This window comes from Triturus cristatus, chromosome 7, assembly GCF_964204655.1.
Source record: "Triturus cristatus chromosome 7, aTriCri1.1, whole genome shotgun sequence".
NCBI classification, from domain to species: Eukaryota; Metazoa; Chordata; class Amphibia; order Caudata; family Salamandridae; genus Triturus; species Triturus cristatus.
Window position 1 is genome coordinate 1,245,779,153 of NC_140590.1, and position 19,008 is coordinate 1,245,798,160.

Sequence of the window (19,008 nt, forward strand, 5' to 3'; positions counted from 1 at the left end):
TGCCCAGGGCCTGTGTTCCTTCCCTAAAAACTGCCTAACAGCCAAAACCCAAATTGGCAAACCCTGGCCACATGTCAGCCCCTGGTAAATGGTACCCTAGGTACCCAGGGCCTTGTGACCAGGGAAGGCCTCTAAGGGCTGCAGCACTCATTGTGCCACCCTTAGAGGCCCTGTACCCTAACACACACACACTGCTCTTGTAGGCTGAGTGTCTGGATACAAGACAAAACAGAGAGTCGACATGGCACACATCCCTGTGTGCCATGCCCACAACCTACACTGCCCTGACATTTATCAGCCACCCCTCTAGCTGGGTGCCCTATGCCAGTGGTGTGGACACAGAGGCAGGAGCCCTGTGCCCCTACAGTACCCAGGTCCATTCCTGGGACCTGTAAGTGCAGTGCTGCCAGCTAAGAGAATATGGGGCTGGGAGCTTGTCAAACACGAACTCCACAGCACCATAATGGCAGCACTGAAGACTGAGAAGTTTGGTATCAAACTGCTCAGCACATTAAATCCACACTGATGCCAGTGTGTGATTTAATGTACAAAGCACCACAGAGGGCATCTTAGAGAGGCCCCCTGAATCCTAAACCTACAATCCACGTCTGTTCTGAGGCTGCCTAGGCTGCCACACAGCATGACATGTTGCTGGACCCCTGGGTAGGAGAGCCCCTGCTCTCCTGGGCCTGCAACAATGCACATCCTGGGCGAAGTGCTAAATCTCCTCCCCCAGGATGGGCAGGGGGAAGCTTCAAAGGCATTCCGCCTCTGTGAGCTTCCCCAGGCCACTGCAACCCCCCACTCTGGCGGGAAGCTTGGCCGGAAACCCCAAATAAGGACAGGGGATGTGCCAGCCTGCCAACCCCACCCCTCAGGTGGGGGAGGCGAGGTGAAGTACATCTACGGGCTCTCGCCATCTTGAAGATGGGAAGCCCTGCCCAATCAGGACTAGGCTCCTGCCCCCCCCACAGGAGAGAGGCAGGATAGGGGGTGTACCCACCCCAGGACAGGGACCCATTGGTCCCTGCCCTTCACCTACCTGTAACGCCCCTAAATCTAGTATTTAGGGGCACCCTGAACCTTCCTTCCCCAGATCCCAGATTCGAAACTACAAGAAGAGCAAGAAGAACAAAGACCTGCCCTGCAGCTGCTAAAAAGAGGAAGACACCAACTGCTTTGGCCCCAGCCCTACCGGCCTGTCGACCCTCGAACCTGCTCCTGCTCCAGCTCTTGTGGCCAGCAACCTCAGAAACCCCGGAGAACCTGGCTGCCTTTGAACTCTGATTCCCTGGGACTCCCATGAGTAGAGGCTCTACTCAGAACCTACCTTTCACCCCTGGCAGCAGCCCGGAACTGCGAGCCCAACGCACTCTGCACCAGCCAAGCCTGGCCGGTGCCGGAGTGAACTAAACCCACGAGGACGACCCCACGGCGACTGTGACCCCGAGTCCGGCACCCAAGGACCCCCCTCGACAATCCTGAAGAAGCCTGCAGCCTCAGAACAGTGTGCCACCCCAACCGCGATCAACAGAGGGTAAGATTTCCAACACCAAAAGGCATCCCTGCACCCGGCGCCCCACGGCCCTCTGTGTCCAATCCCGGGGTACCTACCTATCCTCCAACTACCCAACTTACCTCTCGAAGTGGTGGTGGCACCTGAAGAGTCCTCGTCCCCGAGCTTGCAGTCTTTTTCCTAACCGGAGATTTCCCATTGACTTCCATTGAGCGCCCGAAGGCTCAAAATCACTCTGCACCCAGCCGCCCGAGTGGCCCTGGAAGTGAAAACTCTATTCCTTCCTACTTCCCCACTTGCCCTGAGTAAGTGACCAGGAGCCCAGCACCCACAGCCGCGTGGCTTGCCAGACAGCAGCCACCAAACAAGGCCCCCCTATCCCTCATAGGATAACATTGGGCCTAACTCACTCTGCACCCGGCCGCCCTACAGTCGCTGAGGGTGAACCAACTGTACCTACCTGACCCTGGGGGACCCCTGAGTCTGTGCCCAGAACCTCAACTCTGCCAGTCGAGTACTTACCCTTAAACCGCAAACTCTATTTTCCTCATAGGGTAACATTGACTGGCTTTTTTAAGTGTGGACTTTTCAAATCTTCAAATATTCGCCAAAAATCAGCCAAGTGACAAAAACGAATTTACTCACCTGCTCTTAGGTGAGCTCCCAGTGCTGGATCTTGGTGCCCAGCACTGACTCTGAAAAGTACCCACAACTATACTTACCTTTAACTCATTTTTCTTCCATAGGAAACCATTGACTGTTTTTCTGTGAAATTTCTACCAAGTGTTGATTTCTGCAATTTCTAAATATTCTTCAAAAATCGTATAACATCTGAAAACGTAATTATTTACCTGTTTTGGATAAAGGTCCCAGTACTGAGTCTAGGCACCCAGTACTGGATTACAAAAGTAACGATAACCTACTGTACCTATAACCTGAATTTTCTTCCATAGGGAATCATTGATTGCTTTGCTCTGAAATATTTTCTAAGTGTTAACTTTTAAAATAGCTAAATATTAGTTAAAAATCATTACAGTACCAAAGTCGACTTTCATCAACTGATTCTGAGAACTGACCCAGGACTGAATCTAGGATCCAGTCTTGGAATTACAAAAGTAATCTAAAAAGTAACCTGTTGCTTAAAACTTGAATTTATCATTGAGCTCAATGTATTGTGTTTAGAAATAGAGTTGCCTACTGCAACTACTTGTAACTGTTTACTAAAAAGTCTATTGCATATACAAAAGTATTTTTTATGAAACATCTCCTGTCGAGAAAGTATATTTTAATTCCAAGTGTTGGTTCTAAAATAAAACAAGCATATATTTTTTATATACAAACCATTGGCCTAGAGTTCAGTTATTGAGTGTGTGGAACTATTTGCTGACTGAGTGTGTACAACAAGTGCTTTATACTGTCCTCTGATACTGCCTTACTGCTCGACCAGGCTACCACTTTGGAGAGTAAGGTTATATCTAACTTTAACCTCTGTTAAACCCTTGGGGTCTGTGGACTCTGTACACCCTGTACCTATTAAGGAACAGTATATACAGAGCCACTTTCTCACAGTCGCCCAGTGGGTCAGCATCATAGCTGGCCCAGGGATCACCCTGCAAAGCAGTGTCAAAGGTATCCACTTGCCCCTGGCCCCCATGTCCGAGAGAGGTGGACCCTAAGGAGTATAGGGAAGAGGGTTGCCTTGAAAAATGGGTGGGGAAGGTGGAGGCTGTGGAGCAGGGTGAGGTGGTGCTGAAGACTCACGGGCAAAGGACAAGTAGCCTTGTCCACATTCTTGTGCTGCTTAGGAGGAGGTGGCATGTCCAAGTCTTCCTCGAAGAACAGCTGCCGTGAGGACAGATGAGCAGCAGATCCCAGTCTTGACCCTGTGCCCAGTGGGAACAGTCCAGCCTGAACTGCCAAGCCAGGTCTTCCCTGGACTGGAAACAAGCATCCTAGGACCGGTTTCGGGGATTCACCCCTCTTCAGCCAGGATAGCTTGATTCCAGTGGCATGGAGAGCACGGGACTCACGTCTGAGCATACCCGGGGTGACAAATGGAAAAAGAACTATTGATGGACAGAATGCAGAACAATGTCATACAATCACCCCAGTACAGAGATCTGGGCCTAAATCCATCGTTTTTTTGCTCACCATGCCAGATCTTTTGACTGGGGGAGCATGTTTGCACAGTCAGCATTCCGTCCATTTTTTTTGCTGTAACACTTTTCGCCCTAGTTGGGATGGGTATGCCCAGACGTGGGTCCCTTGCTCACTGTGCCACTGGATGCAAGCTGGCCTGGCTGAAGAAGGGTGACATACCCTGAAACCAGTCCCAGGATGCTTGTTTCCGGTCCAGGGAGGACCTGACGTGGCAGTTTGGTCTGGACTGTTCCGTGGGTGGGGGGGAGGGGGAGGGTGTGTGTGTGTGTGTGTGTGTGTGTGTGTGTGAGAGTGTGTGTGTGAGAGTGAGTGTGTGAGTGAGTGAGTGAGTGAGTGAGTGAGTGAGTGTGTGTGTGTGTGTGTGTGTGTGTGTGTGTGTGTGTGTGTGTGTGTGTGTGTGTGTGTGTATATATATATATATGTATATATATAAAAAGGTACAGGGCCTCTAAGGGTGGCACAATAAGTGCTGCAGCCCTTAGAGGCCTTCTCTGGGCACAGTGACCTGGGTACCTGTGGTACCAGTTACAAGGAGCTGACCTGTGGCCAGAGAGTGCCAATCGGGTTTTATTTTTAATGCAGTTTTAGGGAAAGAACATATGCCTGGGTACCTGTTTGGCAAGAGCCCAGGGCACACTCAGTCAAAGCACATCAGCGGTTCTTACAAAGTGCAGCAGCAACAAAAGATGGACGAAATGCAGAATAAATCAAATATTCACACCCAGTCAAGAGATCTGGGTTAAATACTTTGTTCCTTTGCTCACTACACCACCCCAGTTTGGACCCAGCCATATTCAAATCAGTCTTGACCCTGCTCCTCATGGGAACAGTCCAGCCCAAACTCCTGTCCATCATTTGTTGCCGCAGTACTTATCTATATCTTGGGCAGTGCTAGTTGGCATGGCACAGTGTGTCGACTTTGTTGTTTTGTCTACACCAGGCCATGCATGCTTCAGTGGCAGTCTGCATGGCCTAGGTGATGGGTCCCTAGCTTCAGTACCCATGCCCTAGGTACCATTTACTAGGGTCTTACAGAGGGCCTGGGGGTACAGTTTTAGGGAAAGAACACAGGTACTGGGAACCTGAACAGATTCAAAGTTGCATCAAAAACCAGGCAAAAAGTGCAGGGGTACAGCAACAGAACCCCATTTTCTCACAACAGGGCTATATCACTTATGGGCAGAGCCTAATGAAGACAGCAAGACAAGGGAGGTGGGAAAAGGAACTGGAAAGGTCCCTGACACCAGGGAGTGGAATACAGTTTTCTTTAAAGCAAAAAAATAAATAGGATAAACCGCACCTTGCTCAATTCATGAACCATGCAACACGAACAAACATAAGTATACTGGAAATTAACATTCACAGACTGGACCTGGTCAGGGGTAGAGTGGGAGGGAAGGGGGAAAAGGAAGGGGCTATGTGTTTCTGTTCAATTTTTCTGTGGTTCATCCTACCATTCTAACAATTGTAGGCAGGTTATTTACCTGAAATGAATACAAGGAATGGATTTTAAAATACAGCTTACTGAAATACTGATGCTAGAACTCGCTCAAAGAAACCATGATTTTCATTCTTCAGCAAATCTGCAATTGCTCACAGTACAGAAAAGAATTTTTAAATGCCCATGTAAATGATTTTAGTTTTTTAGGGGTGAAGACTGAGGGTTCATCAATCTATTTCAGAAAAATGTGTACAGTTGAACACAATAAGCAGCATCTGCCGACTTGCTGGCTTCTCTGAGAATCCTATCTACTTCTAGAAGTGTGATGCTCATTCAATTACATACCCAACCCCTGGAACATCCTTTTCTCTTCTGTCAGGTGCTTTATGAATTTGGTAACCTTTAGAAAATGTCTCAACATGGCAATTCACTTCGACAGTTATGATCTAAATGACCTTAGACTGTGGCTGGATCTGCCTCGGTGCCAGGAACCCACCAGGTGCACTTTACAAAAAAGCATTTTGGGTGCTGAGAAGCCGACATTGCAAGTGTTGCACACAGCACTTCAATACATCCACATGCATATTTAACTCACTGCCCATTTTAAAATCTCATTATATTCTTCTATAAAGGATACTCAATAGAAAATGGCAAAACCACAAGTGTCAATAACTACTCAGGTAAATGACAAGTTTTCAGGAGAAAACTTAACATGCAGAACTGTACCTTGGAGAAGTAACCAACAATGTGGGCTCCCTGCCTGTCCACTTCAGTTAATATATAGAAGACGAAGGGCTCTACGTCAAAGTACAGGGTCTTGTGGTCGAGGAAGAGTTTAGCCAACAGACAAAGGTTCTGGCAGTAGATCTGAAGAAAAAAGATTACATGCAGCTAGTCAGGTATAGCAGGCTGGCATCTCAGCTAAAGCAGTCTTTTCATTCATTCATTATAGCAGACACCCACCAACAGTTTTAGTTCAAGGTACAGCTGCTGCCACAGCATAAACTTCGCACTTACCAACAACATTACACAGACTAAATACAATTAAGGCAGACAAACAGGTATATTGCGGGAGGGGCACAATGGCTTCTAAATGTCTTAAGTTAGATATTTCAATATTCCATAATCAAATGATTTTTTTTAACACAATCTAATCCTCTCCCATGCTAAAAAGTCATCAATGTGTTTATCTGGCAGGAACCGTTGGTAGTGGCATGCAGTGTTCATGTTGTCGAATTGTTAAGCATCTCATTTTGGAAGGTATTCAATAAAAAGCTGTTATTGTACCCATACTTCCCAGCTGGATAATATTACTTCAACCAGTCATAAAATCTTAATGCACAGTTTTAGCAAACATTATCATATAATCTAGCGTCTAAAAAAGCTTTTGCTAATGCTGAATATCTGCAAAAAACATTGGCAAAGCCAATATTTCAGCAATAGCAGCCAAGAGGCAAAGTCTATTAGCTCTGTTGATACTAGTGTGCTCACTAAAATATCCAGTTAAATGCTTAGGTGGCTGAAATATTAAGAATACAAAGCTTCATTTTCTTTTTTAAAAGTGTTATTCGAAAAATGTACATTTTCTTTGCCTTTTCTAAATTCTATTTAAAAAAGAATAACAAAAAGGTGAACAGAGCTAACTCACCACCATAGATATAAAAAACAATTCATCTTTAAAACAGGTACGACCTCTATGCATAACATATTGAACTGCTTTTTATTTGCATACTTTGTAGAGCAATATGCTATGCTCAGTTCCATTTCGTTCACAAGGAACCCAGCCAAGATGAATAACTAATCGGGCAACACTAGGAAAACTATACTCATACTGTCATGGGGGGAGTGGCTTACTGGAAATGAACATGCCTGTTTCTATCCAACTAACTGCTAATAGGACAGATAGAAACTACCAAATAATTCAAATGTCCAGATTATGATTCACTATTTCTGCACTTTACAGTAGTCTGCCCAGTAGAGAGGTTTTAAATGAAGCAGTCATTGCGTCATGAGTCCTTCCAACTACTAAGCTGTAGAATAAAACTCGGTCTTTACAGAGATGGTGCTGTTATGCAAACAGATCCTATTCAAAAGATAAACATTACAAATGGGAAAGAAAAAGTTACTTACCTGTGACTACTGTGCGATATTTTCCAAAGAGTCACATGCGTAAATTATTGCCCAACATCAGGCTAGGAACGTTTGACCATTTAATGTCAGGGCAGTATTCCAATACAGAAACTGGAATTGAAAAAGTAAAAACCCCCATAGCCTACAAGAAGCCATTCACTTCACTTTATGTCAACAAGTACAGCCAGTGAGGTGGAGGCGCCACAGGTTCCAAATGCTCAGAGGCTCTAACTGCTCAGAGGCTCCAACTGTCAGACTTACATAGCTTGTTTCATGACACTATCTGTAGCCCCATAAAAGGGGAGGAAGAATGGCTTGCCTAATCTATGAAAGACAGCAATGATAGACAACAGTAGTTACAGGTAACTAACCTTTTACTCTCCAGAATTGGATCTTTCATCGATTCATATGATTGAATTATGATTTAAAAGCAGTATATTAGAGCTAGGCAAAAACAAGGCTTACCAAAATGAAATTAGTTGGGCAGCACTACTTCTCCCACTGCCATTTTGGGTTTTGACCGGACATTCTGAAAGACATGTTGGGCAAAGATGTGGGAAGAAGACAAAGTGGCTTCTTTGCATATGTCCAGTAGAGATGCTGCAGCAAAGAGTGTGACTGTGGAAGTGATGCCTCTTTTCGAATGAGTCCTTACTCTGAGATGGTGACGGTTTGTCATGACAGAATGAGATACATGCAGTGATCTAATGTACTATGACCAGTTTGGACAAATTGCATGCTGACTAGTCTTGCAATAGTGCTTTGTTCTAACAATATAGAACTTTACAGATTGTTTAATTTTCAAAGAATAAAAGAGGTTTCTGTCAGTATAGATGGTTGCTGAAAGAAATATTGGTAAATTATTTTTTTCTTTTCGATCAGATGGAATTAGGTTGATACCTTGGGTATGAAACTAGGATTCATAAACACAGTGACTTTGCCCTTGTCACATTTTAGAAGTAGTGGCTTTATAGAAAATGTTTGTATTGGGCTGATGCTTCCTGTGGATGTGACAATTGATAAGGCAGTGTTCCATAACAGAATCTCCTCAGAAGCCTTATCTATAAGCACAAACGTTCTTTGATAAGGGATCCTAGCACCCTATTGAGTTCTAACTCACTAGCAGGGAAGGAAATGTGCGAAACAGAGCTCTCAAATTCTTTAACCACCCTAGCGGATTATAAGGATGGTGTGCCGGAAGTTCTCTGCATAAAGCCACAGGATATACTCTAAAAGTAAAATATCTCAAGTCAGACTCTGCTAAATATGGATGATGAGGCAGTATCTCATATGGACACATATGAACAGGTTTAATATTAGGGATGAAGGGGGGCGTTGTCAACTGCAGAGCAAGATTAATGCTTGCTAAAGCGTCTCCCACCCGCCTAATCCCCTAAAATCTGGTCTTTAATCAGCCTACCGCAACCCCATTGAGGCAGATTCACGTCCTGGAGGCTGCGGGGATACCAGAGATGTTCTCAACGGTGTCCCGCTGAGGGAGACAGCCGACATAATTCGACGCAGACTGGTGTGATGCGGGATACCACGGCCCAGCTTATAGGCGGCGTTGGAGATTCAGCGAGGGTTGTGTGTGTGCAGAGATGAGGATACGCCCACAATCAACAGCAAGCAGAGGCAGCCCCCACGATAGTTAGTGGGGGCCGACAGACTCAGGCTCCGTGAAACCTTGAACGAATGCTAGCAGCGGGGCCTGTTGCAGTAGAGAGTGCCACGACCTTGCCTCTAGAGACCGGAAAGACAGCAAACCAGCCAACAGGCGAGAAGAGCCTGTAGGACGCTGGCTCTGTATATACCATACCAAAGTAAGGTATAGTGTGCACAGAGCCCAGTGGATCCACAGAGGCTTACAGAGGTAAAAGTAGATAATACCTTATTCTCTATTTGTGGTAGTGTGGGCAAGCAGTAAGGCTTTATCAGAGGGTAGTGGTAAGCATTTATTGTGCACACTCAGGCAAGAAATGATGTCACACACTCAAAGACTGAACTCAGACCAATTGTTTGTATCAAAAATATTTCTTTGCTGTATTTTTATTTATAGAACCATTCAGGACTTGGTACACGTAAATATGATTGTACTTTTGTGGTCTGTAGACAATTTGTCAGAACAAGGCGGAATGTTTGGAGGACTGGGGGTGAGCTCCAGGCAATAACCATGTTGGATAATTCCGATCACCAATTTGTCGGTTGTTATAGATTTCCAAAAGGGGAGAAATTGCTGATGTGATCCTCCGACAGGTGTGGTATGGTCAGAGGAAAGCGTGGGGAAATCACTGCTTATTAGGGGAATGGGAGTCACGGGGTGTGGTGCCCTTACCCCTGCCTTTAGAGTTGTTTCCTCAATATCCTCCTCGAAAAAAACCTCTTGAGGAAGAGGACTGGTTATTAGTTTTGTAAGAAGAGGTGTTCTGGTCTGAGGGTGAGGGTTTGGACCCTGCTCAGTAAAAGGAGCAACACATGGAGCCTCTGTTTGAAGGAGACTGGAGTACTCACATGGACTTATCCATTTTAGTGTCTTTTTTCATTCTGTCAAGCGCCTGATTGACCTTAGGACCGAAGAGATGTTTATTGTCAAATGATGTATTTAAAAATAATATTGTTGGACTGTGGGCCTAAACCTGGAAATCCTTAACCAAGCATGTCTTCTGAGTAAGATGCTAGTGTTGACCTCCCTAGCTGCGGTATCAGCAGCATCTAGAGCACATCTTATAGAAGATTTGGAAATTAGCTTGCTTCACTTACTAAATCTTGCTCTTCTGCTTTAGGCTCATCTGAGAGATATTGGAGCAATTGCTCCATTTCATCACAGTGTGCCCTGTTATATCTGGCCAAAAGACCCTGCCTGTTTGCTATGCACCAGTGATTGGCAGGTTGAGCAGCTATACATTTGCCAGAATCGTCTATTAGCTTGGATTCTTTGTCTGATGGAGGAGCATCCCCTGATGTTTGAGAATTAGCTCGTTGGCGAGCATTGGACACTACCAGTGAGTCTAGTTGTAACTGGCCCTTAATAAATATCGGATCTGTTGGGGAGGCTTTAAATTACTTTTTGACTCTAGGAGTCACGATGCGTGCATACACAGGATCTTTTTCAAATTTGTCAGCGTGTCTCATCATACCTTTAGGCATAGGGAGTGTCTGTGTTGACCTATGTATGGATCCTATTGTCTCAAACAAGAAATCCTCTTCTAAGGATTCTTTGTGTAGTACCACCCCATGGTATTCTGCAGCACTGGCAATGAGTTCTTGATAAGATACATTGTCATCAGGTGGAGGTGGCTTGGCAGGGTAAAGGTCTGTATTGTTGACTAATGGAGGGTCAATTGTGTAATCCCTCCATGGATCTATTGGTAAATGCATGTCTCCCTCATCAATATCGTCCCTGTCATGCTGAGATCGTGATGAATCTTGAGGTGTGATGTGCAAAGGATTTAAAGTCGGAGAAGAAGGTGGAGGAGGGGATGTTGGTGGTGGATGAAAAGGGCTAGTACCGACAGACTTCTCTTGAAGGGATCTTGTAATGAGTGTCCTCATCAGGAAGCTTGTGTTTACGAGGCAGCTTGGTATGAATATGACCTGGTTCTGGGTTAATATAAAGTCTATTCTGTTTGGGATCTATTTTTGGTGGAACAATGTCTAAATTTGGATCCAAAGGGAAATCTTTCGATTTATTCATGGACTGGCCTTTGGGAGCAAAAGATTTCGGAGTGTTCTAAAGGGTGCTGAGAGCTGATTTGCTGTGTTCCAGCATTAGGTCTTTTTTTTAAAAGGACATAGATAGGCTGGCAATAAGATGGCTTAAGGCCATTATAGCCTATGATATTTGTTAAACACTGCTTGACTATTTTACCGTGGGACTCCTATCTCGACAACAGGGAATGATTCAAGCATGTGAATCTATGAAAGATACCCCAATACTGGATAAAGAGACCTTTCTGAAGGCGTTCAATTGGTCAACCGCCCCAAATAATTAGCAAAGCTCAGAGGATTCCCCACTGTCTGAGACAGGCGGTCAACAATCTCATACTTGGTGCCTGTGACAGAGTATCAAAAATCTGAGACCCACCATCTAACTGGCTTAACTTTCAGGTCATAAAATGATGCGGATGGCTACGTGGTCTAGGGTTGATTTCAATTTTTCTTCAATGTCAGTTTCTGTATTAGAATAGTGCTCTGTTAAATAACTGCGGGTTCCCAGTCATTAGGAATAGATCAGACATGTGAATCTATGCATGGAGAAGCACTTAATCGTGTGGCTACCTGTGCCATCAAGTACCTTCCATGTCCTGCATTTTAAAATATTGAGCATTGTCGATTGACATGTTCTTTCTTGTTAAGCCTCCTTACCCAAAACACTATTAGCCAGGTTTCCAGAGTTAACTGAGCATATGCTGCTGATCTTTATGAACCATGAAGTGTTCTAGTGGTCAGGTTTCCAGTGGAAATTCCAGGTGGTCAGAATTCGAAGTTCCAATTTCCCGATATGACCAACTGTGAGAAACACATGGAAATCTGGTTGTCCTAGACCTATTCCAGTACCTTCCAACAGTGGTTATAAACAGACACGAACACACAGACAGTGGCCATGCTCTCAGACACATAGCTCCTCTTTCATTTCACACAGAGTACTTACTTTATGATCCCTGCCATCCACTTCATAGACGGAGATGTTACTTTTACGATAGATTTCTTTCCCGGGTGGTTGTCTCCACTGACAAAGTCCCTTGTGAAAGAAAGTAACTGACTTTAAAAGAGAAGGTTTACATATCGTGGACAAACACAATTAAGCATGATTCATCACAGACTTTTCTCTGAATAATAAACATTAGAATATCTCTGCACATGTGCTAGAGGTACTAGAACACATTTTCTTGAATACAATTCTAAAATTGATCTGAAATGAAAACAAGCCTTCACCAAGCAACTTCGGTTATAACACCAAATTTATTTTACAGCAAAAACGCAAGGAAACCGTACACATAGGCATCATACTCTAAACAAGAAAAAATGAACTACTTCATTTGGGAATTCAGATAATTAACTGGTCTAGAATGTAATGCAAAGAAATTCATTCTATTTTTTTCTTTTTTATAAAGGATTAAATTAACCATTTCAGAGTTTCAACCTTGTTTTCACAGAAAGGAGGACAGGCTAATTGTGTACTACAAGATACAATAATCTTCCCCAAAATGGTTTAATATCTCTTGGCCACTGGGCTTCATATCTGAAGCACAGAAATCTTACAATTGCAAAATTACATTTTAATACTAAAATGTTCATGTGTTTCTTTTCCTTGTTAAAATGTTTTCAAAACAAGGAATAACGTTTGAGACTTACCTATAAAAATAAGCAAAACCCTTTAAAAACTGTTTTTAGAGCTAGTGAGGTCTACTTCACACCCAACAGCTAAGCCTAACGAGAGCCATGTATGTGCGATTTGTTTTCAGTAAACAAACTCACCAAATTACAACAGGAGTCCGGGGGTACCAATCTGAGGAAGATACTCTGTCTTAAGAACTATTGCTACAAAGAAGTAAGCTTTCCTTCTCAATGAAGTGAAGTTATCAAGATTCATAAATTTAACAGATGTTTACACAGAACCTAGATTCAACAAGCACTGGCAAAGTCAATAGGTCGCGCCTTTGAGATTATTGCCCCTAGCTTTTACTTTTGTTCCGGTGGACTGGAATTGAGTGGTGGATAGCAACTGTGTGGTATTTAGTGTAGTAGTGTTTCGTGGAGTGGGGATTGTGTGTTATGGAGTGTAATTATGTGAAGTGGTATTGCATGGAGTGGCATGGAATCATGTGGTTCAGTGTTACATTGGGTGGAAAGAATTGCGGCGTAGAGTGGAATTATGTACCATTGTGTCGAGTGTTTCTATGTGGCGTGAAGTGGATTTATATGGAGTGTAATTATGTGGTATGGACTGGAGTGTAATTATGTGGAGTTGAATTATGTGGTGTGGAGTGGCATTTTCTGGAGTGTAATTATGTTGTGTGGTGTTGAATTGAGCAGTGTGGAACTGTGTGGCGTGTGAAATTGTGTGGCATTGCACGGAGTTGAATTTTGTGAAGTGTAATTATGTGTTTTTGCGTTGAGTGGATATATGCGGAGTGTAATTATGTGGCGTGGAGAGTAATTAAGTAGCGTGGAGTGGAATTATGTGGAGTGGAATTATTTAAGAGTTGAATTGTGTTGTGTTGAGTAATTATGTGGATTGGAGGGGAATCATGTTGTGTGGTGGTATGTGATGAGGAATTACGTGGCATGGAGCGGAGATGGAATATGTGGAGTTGAACTTGTGTGAATATAATTATGTGGCATGAGTGGAAAGATGTGAAGTGAAGTTGTGTGGTGTGGAGTTATGAGATGTTGAAATGTGTCTTGTGTAGTGGAATTGTGCAGTGTGTTGTGGAACTGTGTGGTACTTAATTTTGTGGTGTGTTGAATTATGCAGAAAGTAGTTATGTGGCATGGAGTGGAGTTCAAATATGTGTAGTGGGATTATGTAGCATGAAGTGGAATTATGTGGAGTGAACAGGAAAGGGGTAGCGGGTGGTAGAAGAAGAAAGAGGGAGGGGCAGTAGGGAAAGGATTCAAATGCAAGCTTCACAGTGCCAAAATAAATACGGTCAGCAATGTACACATGCTTATATGCCATAGGATATCTACACGCAAGCCAAGGGAGAGAATATGGCTCAACGGCCAAAGCTCCTGACTCTGGAGCTGGGGAACCTGGTTCGAGTCTCAGCACCGGCTCAACATCCTGTGACTCTGGGCAAATCACTTAATCTTCCCATGCCTACACAAAATTAATGAGTTCTTGTGTGAGGCATTCTAACACCTTCGGGCAGCGTTTGCGCTACAGAAAAGCAGTAACTCAAACAAAGTCAAAAGAGAAGACAAAGGCATCTGACCTCCCACTCATCTATTCTGCTAGGTGGTGGCACAGCAATGGAAGGGAGGAGGAACAAGCAAACACAGACAATGGAATGGAGCACACAGAGCCAGCTACAAAAGATGCACTCCGTAGAGATGCTCAACAACAACACATTAGCTCCTAAAACTGCAAAACTGCGAGCAGTGTAAGGACACAAGTACTAGGATCATGCTCACAAGGGATGGTCACATGCAGGAAGAGGGAAGTGCCAAGCGCAGAGCTTATCAATAGCAAGCAACTCATTGAGAGTGGTTGTGAAGCCAACCAATGGTAAGTATGGGCGGCCTCCAAGCCCACTAACAGCAAACATGCCTCAAGGAGACAGCGCATTGCGCAGCCTACACAAGACCTAAAAATGAAGAGGGAAGGGGGATTTCTATCGAACAGGCTTTCCAAAAGATGCCAGACTCTTCCAAACATAACACCCAGCATCCAATGCTAAAGGAAAATGTTACTTACCAGTATGCATCTGGTCTTGGCATGTAGAGCTGTAGATGCGCATACTTGTGCATAGATCGCCATCTGGTGTTGGGCTTGAATGTTTGCACTTTGTTGCTGTAGAAGTCTTTGTAGTCACAACATAGGCGACTCCTCCTTTGGTTAGTAGTGCGCATGGGCATCGACTCCATCTCTAGACTGTTTTCGCCATAAAGGGTGATGATGGCGTTAGTTAGAAAAAGAAAAGATGTCCATGTGTAATGTATCTAAGTAAGATAGTACTGCAACACATATAGGTGTACGGGGAGGCGGGTGGGCGTATGCGGATCTACAGCTCTACATGCCAAGAACAGATGCATACTGGTAATTAGCATTTTCCGTTCGAGGCACATGAGCTGTAGATCGCATGCTTGTGCATAGACTATACGGCAGTTACCCCGTTAGCGGTGGCTATCTGTATGTGCTGCAGTAGTTTGCATAAGTGTTTTTAGTACAGCAGGGCCCACACTTGCCTCACACTAGCTGTAGATCCACATACTGGACGTCTACACAGTAGTGTTTTGTGAAAGTTTGCGGTGTAGACCATGTTGCAGCATTGAAAATGTCATCCATGGGGATGTTTCCGAAGAATGCCATGGATTCCCCTAGCTTGCGCGTGAAATGCGCTCTAGGGGGAATGGATAATGTACGCTTTGCTTTTTGGTAGTATATTTGGATGCATTTAACGATCCACCTGGCAATTCCAGCTTTTGATATAGGATTGCCCTTATGTGGTGGTGAGAAAGCTACAAAAAGATGTTTAGTTTTTCTGAAAGTTTTCGTCCTTTCAATGTAGTAAAGAATAGCTCTTTTGACGTCAAGCATATGAAGAGCCCGTTCTGCGACTGAGTCTGGTTGAGGAAAAAAGACTGGGAGATCAACAGACTGGTTAAGGTGACAAGCCGAAACTACTTTAGGTAAGAATTTAGGGTTTGTACTAAGAACCACTTTGTTGTGATGTATTTGCAAAAATGGTTCTTGTATGGTTAATGCCTGGAGTTCACTCACTCTTCTGAGAGATGTGATCGCCACAAGAAAAGCTAATTTCCATGTGAGGAACTGTAACTCACATTTATGAAAAGATTCAAATGGGGGACCCATGAGCCTAGTAAGGACAATGTTTAGATTCCATACTGGAGAGGGTGGAATTCTGAGAGAAATTATCCTTTTAAGGCCTTCCATGAATGCTTTGATGGCAGGTACTCTAAACAATGACAAGTAGTGTCTGTTTTGTAAGTAAGCTGCTATAGCAGCAAGATTTAATCATATGGATGTGTATGCCAGATTACATCTTTGTAGATGCATGAGGTAACAGACAATGTTTTGAATTGAAGCATCCAATGGATTGATTGTGTTGTTATTGCAGTATACAACAAATCTTTTCCAGTTAGCTGCATAGCAAGCTCTAGTGGTAGGACGTCTAGTTTCTTTAATGACGTTCATGCAGTCTGGTGGGAGATTGAGGTAACCAAAGGAGCCGGATTGCTAGGTTCAGTTGAGCTGGTTCTGGATGTTTCATCTCTCCATGGTTCTGTGTGAGAAGCTTTGGGGAGAGGTGCAACTTCTGGTGTGGAACTACTGAGAGTTCCAGCAGTGTTGTGAACCATGGTTGTCGGGCCCATGTTGGAGCAACCAGGATCATTGTGAGAGACTGTTGTTTGAGCTTGGCCACCAGTAACGGAATGAGTGGGAGAGGCGGAAAAGCATACGCAAATCTGCCTGACCAGTTCATCCATATCGCATTGCCTTTGGACAGTGGGTGTGGATACCTGGAGGTGAAGCTTGGACATTTTGTGTTTAAATGAGTGGTAAACAGATCTATGTCTGGGTGGCCCACATTTAATAAAAACGGATGAAGAACTTGCGGATGAAGTTCCCATTCGTGAATCTGCTGCTGTTGACGACTGAGCAGATCTGCAATCTGATTGTGTATCCCAGGTAGATGCTCTGATAAGAGGTATATCTTTTGAGAAATGGCCCATCTCCATATGCTTTGTGCTAGGCGTGAAAGCTACAGAGAGTGTGTGCCCCCCCCCCTGTTTTTGTATATAGTACATTGCTGTCATGTTGTCCGTCCGGACGAGGACAGCTTTGCCAAGGAGATGTTTCTGAAATGACGTTAGGGCGAGCGAGAAATATGGCCAATAACTCCAGGTGATTGATGTGGAGGAGTTTTGTTGAGGGGTCCACATACCCTGAATGGTATGGTTTAAGAGATGAGCTCCCCAGCCGGTGAGCGATGCGTCTGCTGTGAGTACTATTTGTGGAACCGGGTCTAAGAACGGCCGCCCTTTGGGAAAATTTTGTGTGTTCCACCATTGCAAAGAGCGATATGTGCGGCTGTCCACCAACACCAGATCCGTAAGTTGACCTTGAGCTTTGTTTCACTGTTGTGCTAGACATTCCAGTAATGGACGCATCTGGAGTCTTGCGTAAGGGACAATTAAGATGCAAGAGGCCATCATCCCTATTAGCTGCATGAACACTCGAGCTGGTAGTGAGTGTTGCGGTTGAAATTTTGTTATGAGGGCTTGCATACTGGCTGGATTGGGGTATGCAAGGGCTTTGGAAGTATCTATTGTTGTGCCTAGATACTGTTGGGTGTGGGACGGTTGGAGATGTGACTTGGTAAGGTTTATTGTGAATCCTATGTTGTGCAGCAACTGGATTGTGTTGTGTGTTTGTTGTACACAATCGCTGCGTGACTTGGCTTTTATGAGCCAGTCATCTAGGTAAGGAAACACATGAATGTGTTGTCTTCTTAAGTGGGCTGCTACCAACGCGAGACATTTTGTGAAGACTCTGGGTGCTGTTGTGACTCCGAATGGAAGGACTTTGAACTGGTAATGTTACCCGTCCACTACAAACCGTAGGTATTTCCTGTGAGCAGGGTGAATAGGAATGTGGAAGTAGGCGTCCTTGAGATCTAGAGTGGCAAGGAAGTCGCCTTGTTGGAGCAGCGAGAGGACCTGTTGTAGCGTGACCATGTGGAAGTTGTCAGATTTTATGTAGAGGTTTAACGGTCTGAGGTCTAATATTGGCCTGAGCGTACCGTCTTTTTTTGGAACGAGAAAATAAAGGGAGTAAATCTCTGTACCTTGTTGATGTAGGGGAACCGGTTCTATTGCATGGTTTTGCAAGAGAGAGAACCTCCTGCTTGAGAAGCGCGAGATGTTCTGTGGACATTGGACATTGTCTGGGAGGTATGTGAGGGGGAGGAAGTGAGTTCAAGGCAGTAACCACACTGGATAATTTGTCTTACCCACCTGTCTGTGGTGATGGAATTCCAGACAGGTAAGAACCGTGATAGTCTTCCCCCGACCGGAGAGGAGTGGTCTGGGGGGAGTGGAGGGAAGTCACTGTTTTGTGGTGGGGGAGTTGCGGGTGTTACAACCACGTCCTCTCCCGCTGTTGTTATTGCCTCTGTAAGTACCTCTAAAATATCCTTTGTTAGGAGAAGTTTGAGGAGGGCTTTTATAAGTGGAAGGGGTGTTTTCTGTGCCAATGGTTTTGGAGGCGCCCCTATAAGAGGAGCGACAAAAGGAACCTCTACTAGTTGTTGCCTGTAGAGCCCCCATAGATTTGGCTGTTTCTGTGTCCTTTTTCATCTTTTCTAAAGATGTGTCCACAGTAGGTCCAAACAAGTGTTCCTGAACCAAAGGTTGATTGAGGATGGTAGACTGAACCTCTTGCTTAAAACCAGAAATGCGTAACCACGCATGTCTGTGAAGTAACACACTTGTATTAATTGTGCGGGATGCTGTATCTGCTGCACCCAGGGCACATTTAATGGAGGTATTTGTGATTAACTTTCCCACTTGTATGAGATCATTTGCCTTGGTCTTATATTGGTCTTGGAGATGCTGCATGAGCTTTTCAAGCTCATCATAGTGAGCCCTGTCATACCGCGCTAGTAAAGCTTGTGAGTTAGCAATACGCCAAAAATTTGCCGCCTGTGACGCAACCCTTTTACCGGATGCGTCCAATAGTTTAGACTCTTTGTCTGGCGGAGGAGTATCACCTGTGGTTTGGGAATTTGCCCGTTTACAGGCATTTGCCACTACTAATGAATCCAGAGGGAGTTGACCCTTAATGTAAGCTGGATCGCTTGGAGCTGGTTTGTATTTCTTTTCAATTCTAGGATTGAGCACTCTAGCCCTGACAGGATCCTTAAAAACCTCAGGGGCATGTTTTATCATCCCTTTCATCATAGGGAGAGTATTTGTTGATTTTTGAGGCTGTGAGAAGGTCTCTAATAAAAACTCTTCCTCCAAATGGTCTGAGAGGAGTTGAACCACATGGTATTGTGAAGCATCTGGGACA

The 19,008-nt window shown here is 44.4% G+C and overlaps 1 protein-coding gene across 4 annotated transcripts in view; it reads right to left on the reverse strand.

The window, feature by feature from the left end:
- The window catches only part of KAT8 (lysine acetyltransferase 8), a 236,767-nt gene that overhangs the window by 102,362 nt on the left and 115,397 nt on the right, over positions 1-19,008 (reverse strand). For 2 of the 4 annotated variants that reach the window (XM_085618705.1, XM_085618703.1), the window contains exons 6-7: positions 11,899-11,988; positions 5,844-5,984 (exon numbers count right to left, since the gene is read on the reverse strand). In XM_085618705.1, the coding sequence (XP_085474831.1) occupies positions 5,844-5,984; positions 11,899-11,988 (231 nt within the window). The remainder of the gene's footprint in view (positions 1-5,843; positions 5,985-11,898; positions 11,989-19,008) is intronic. The other 2 variants (XM_085618706.1, XM_085618707.1) reach the window with 1 other exon arrangement.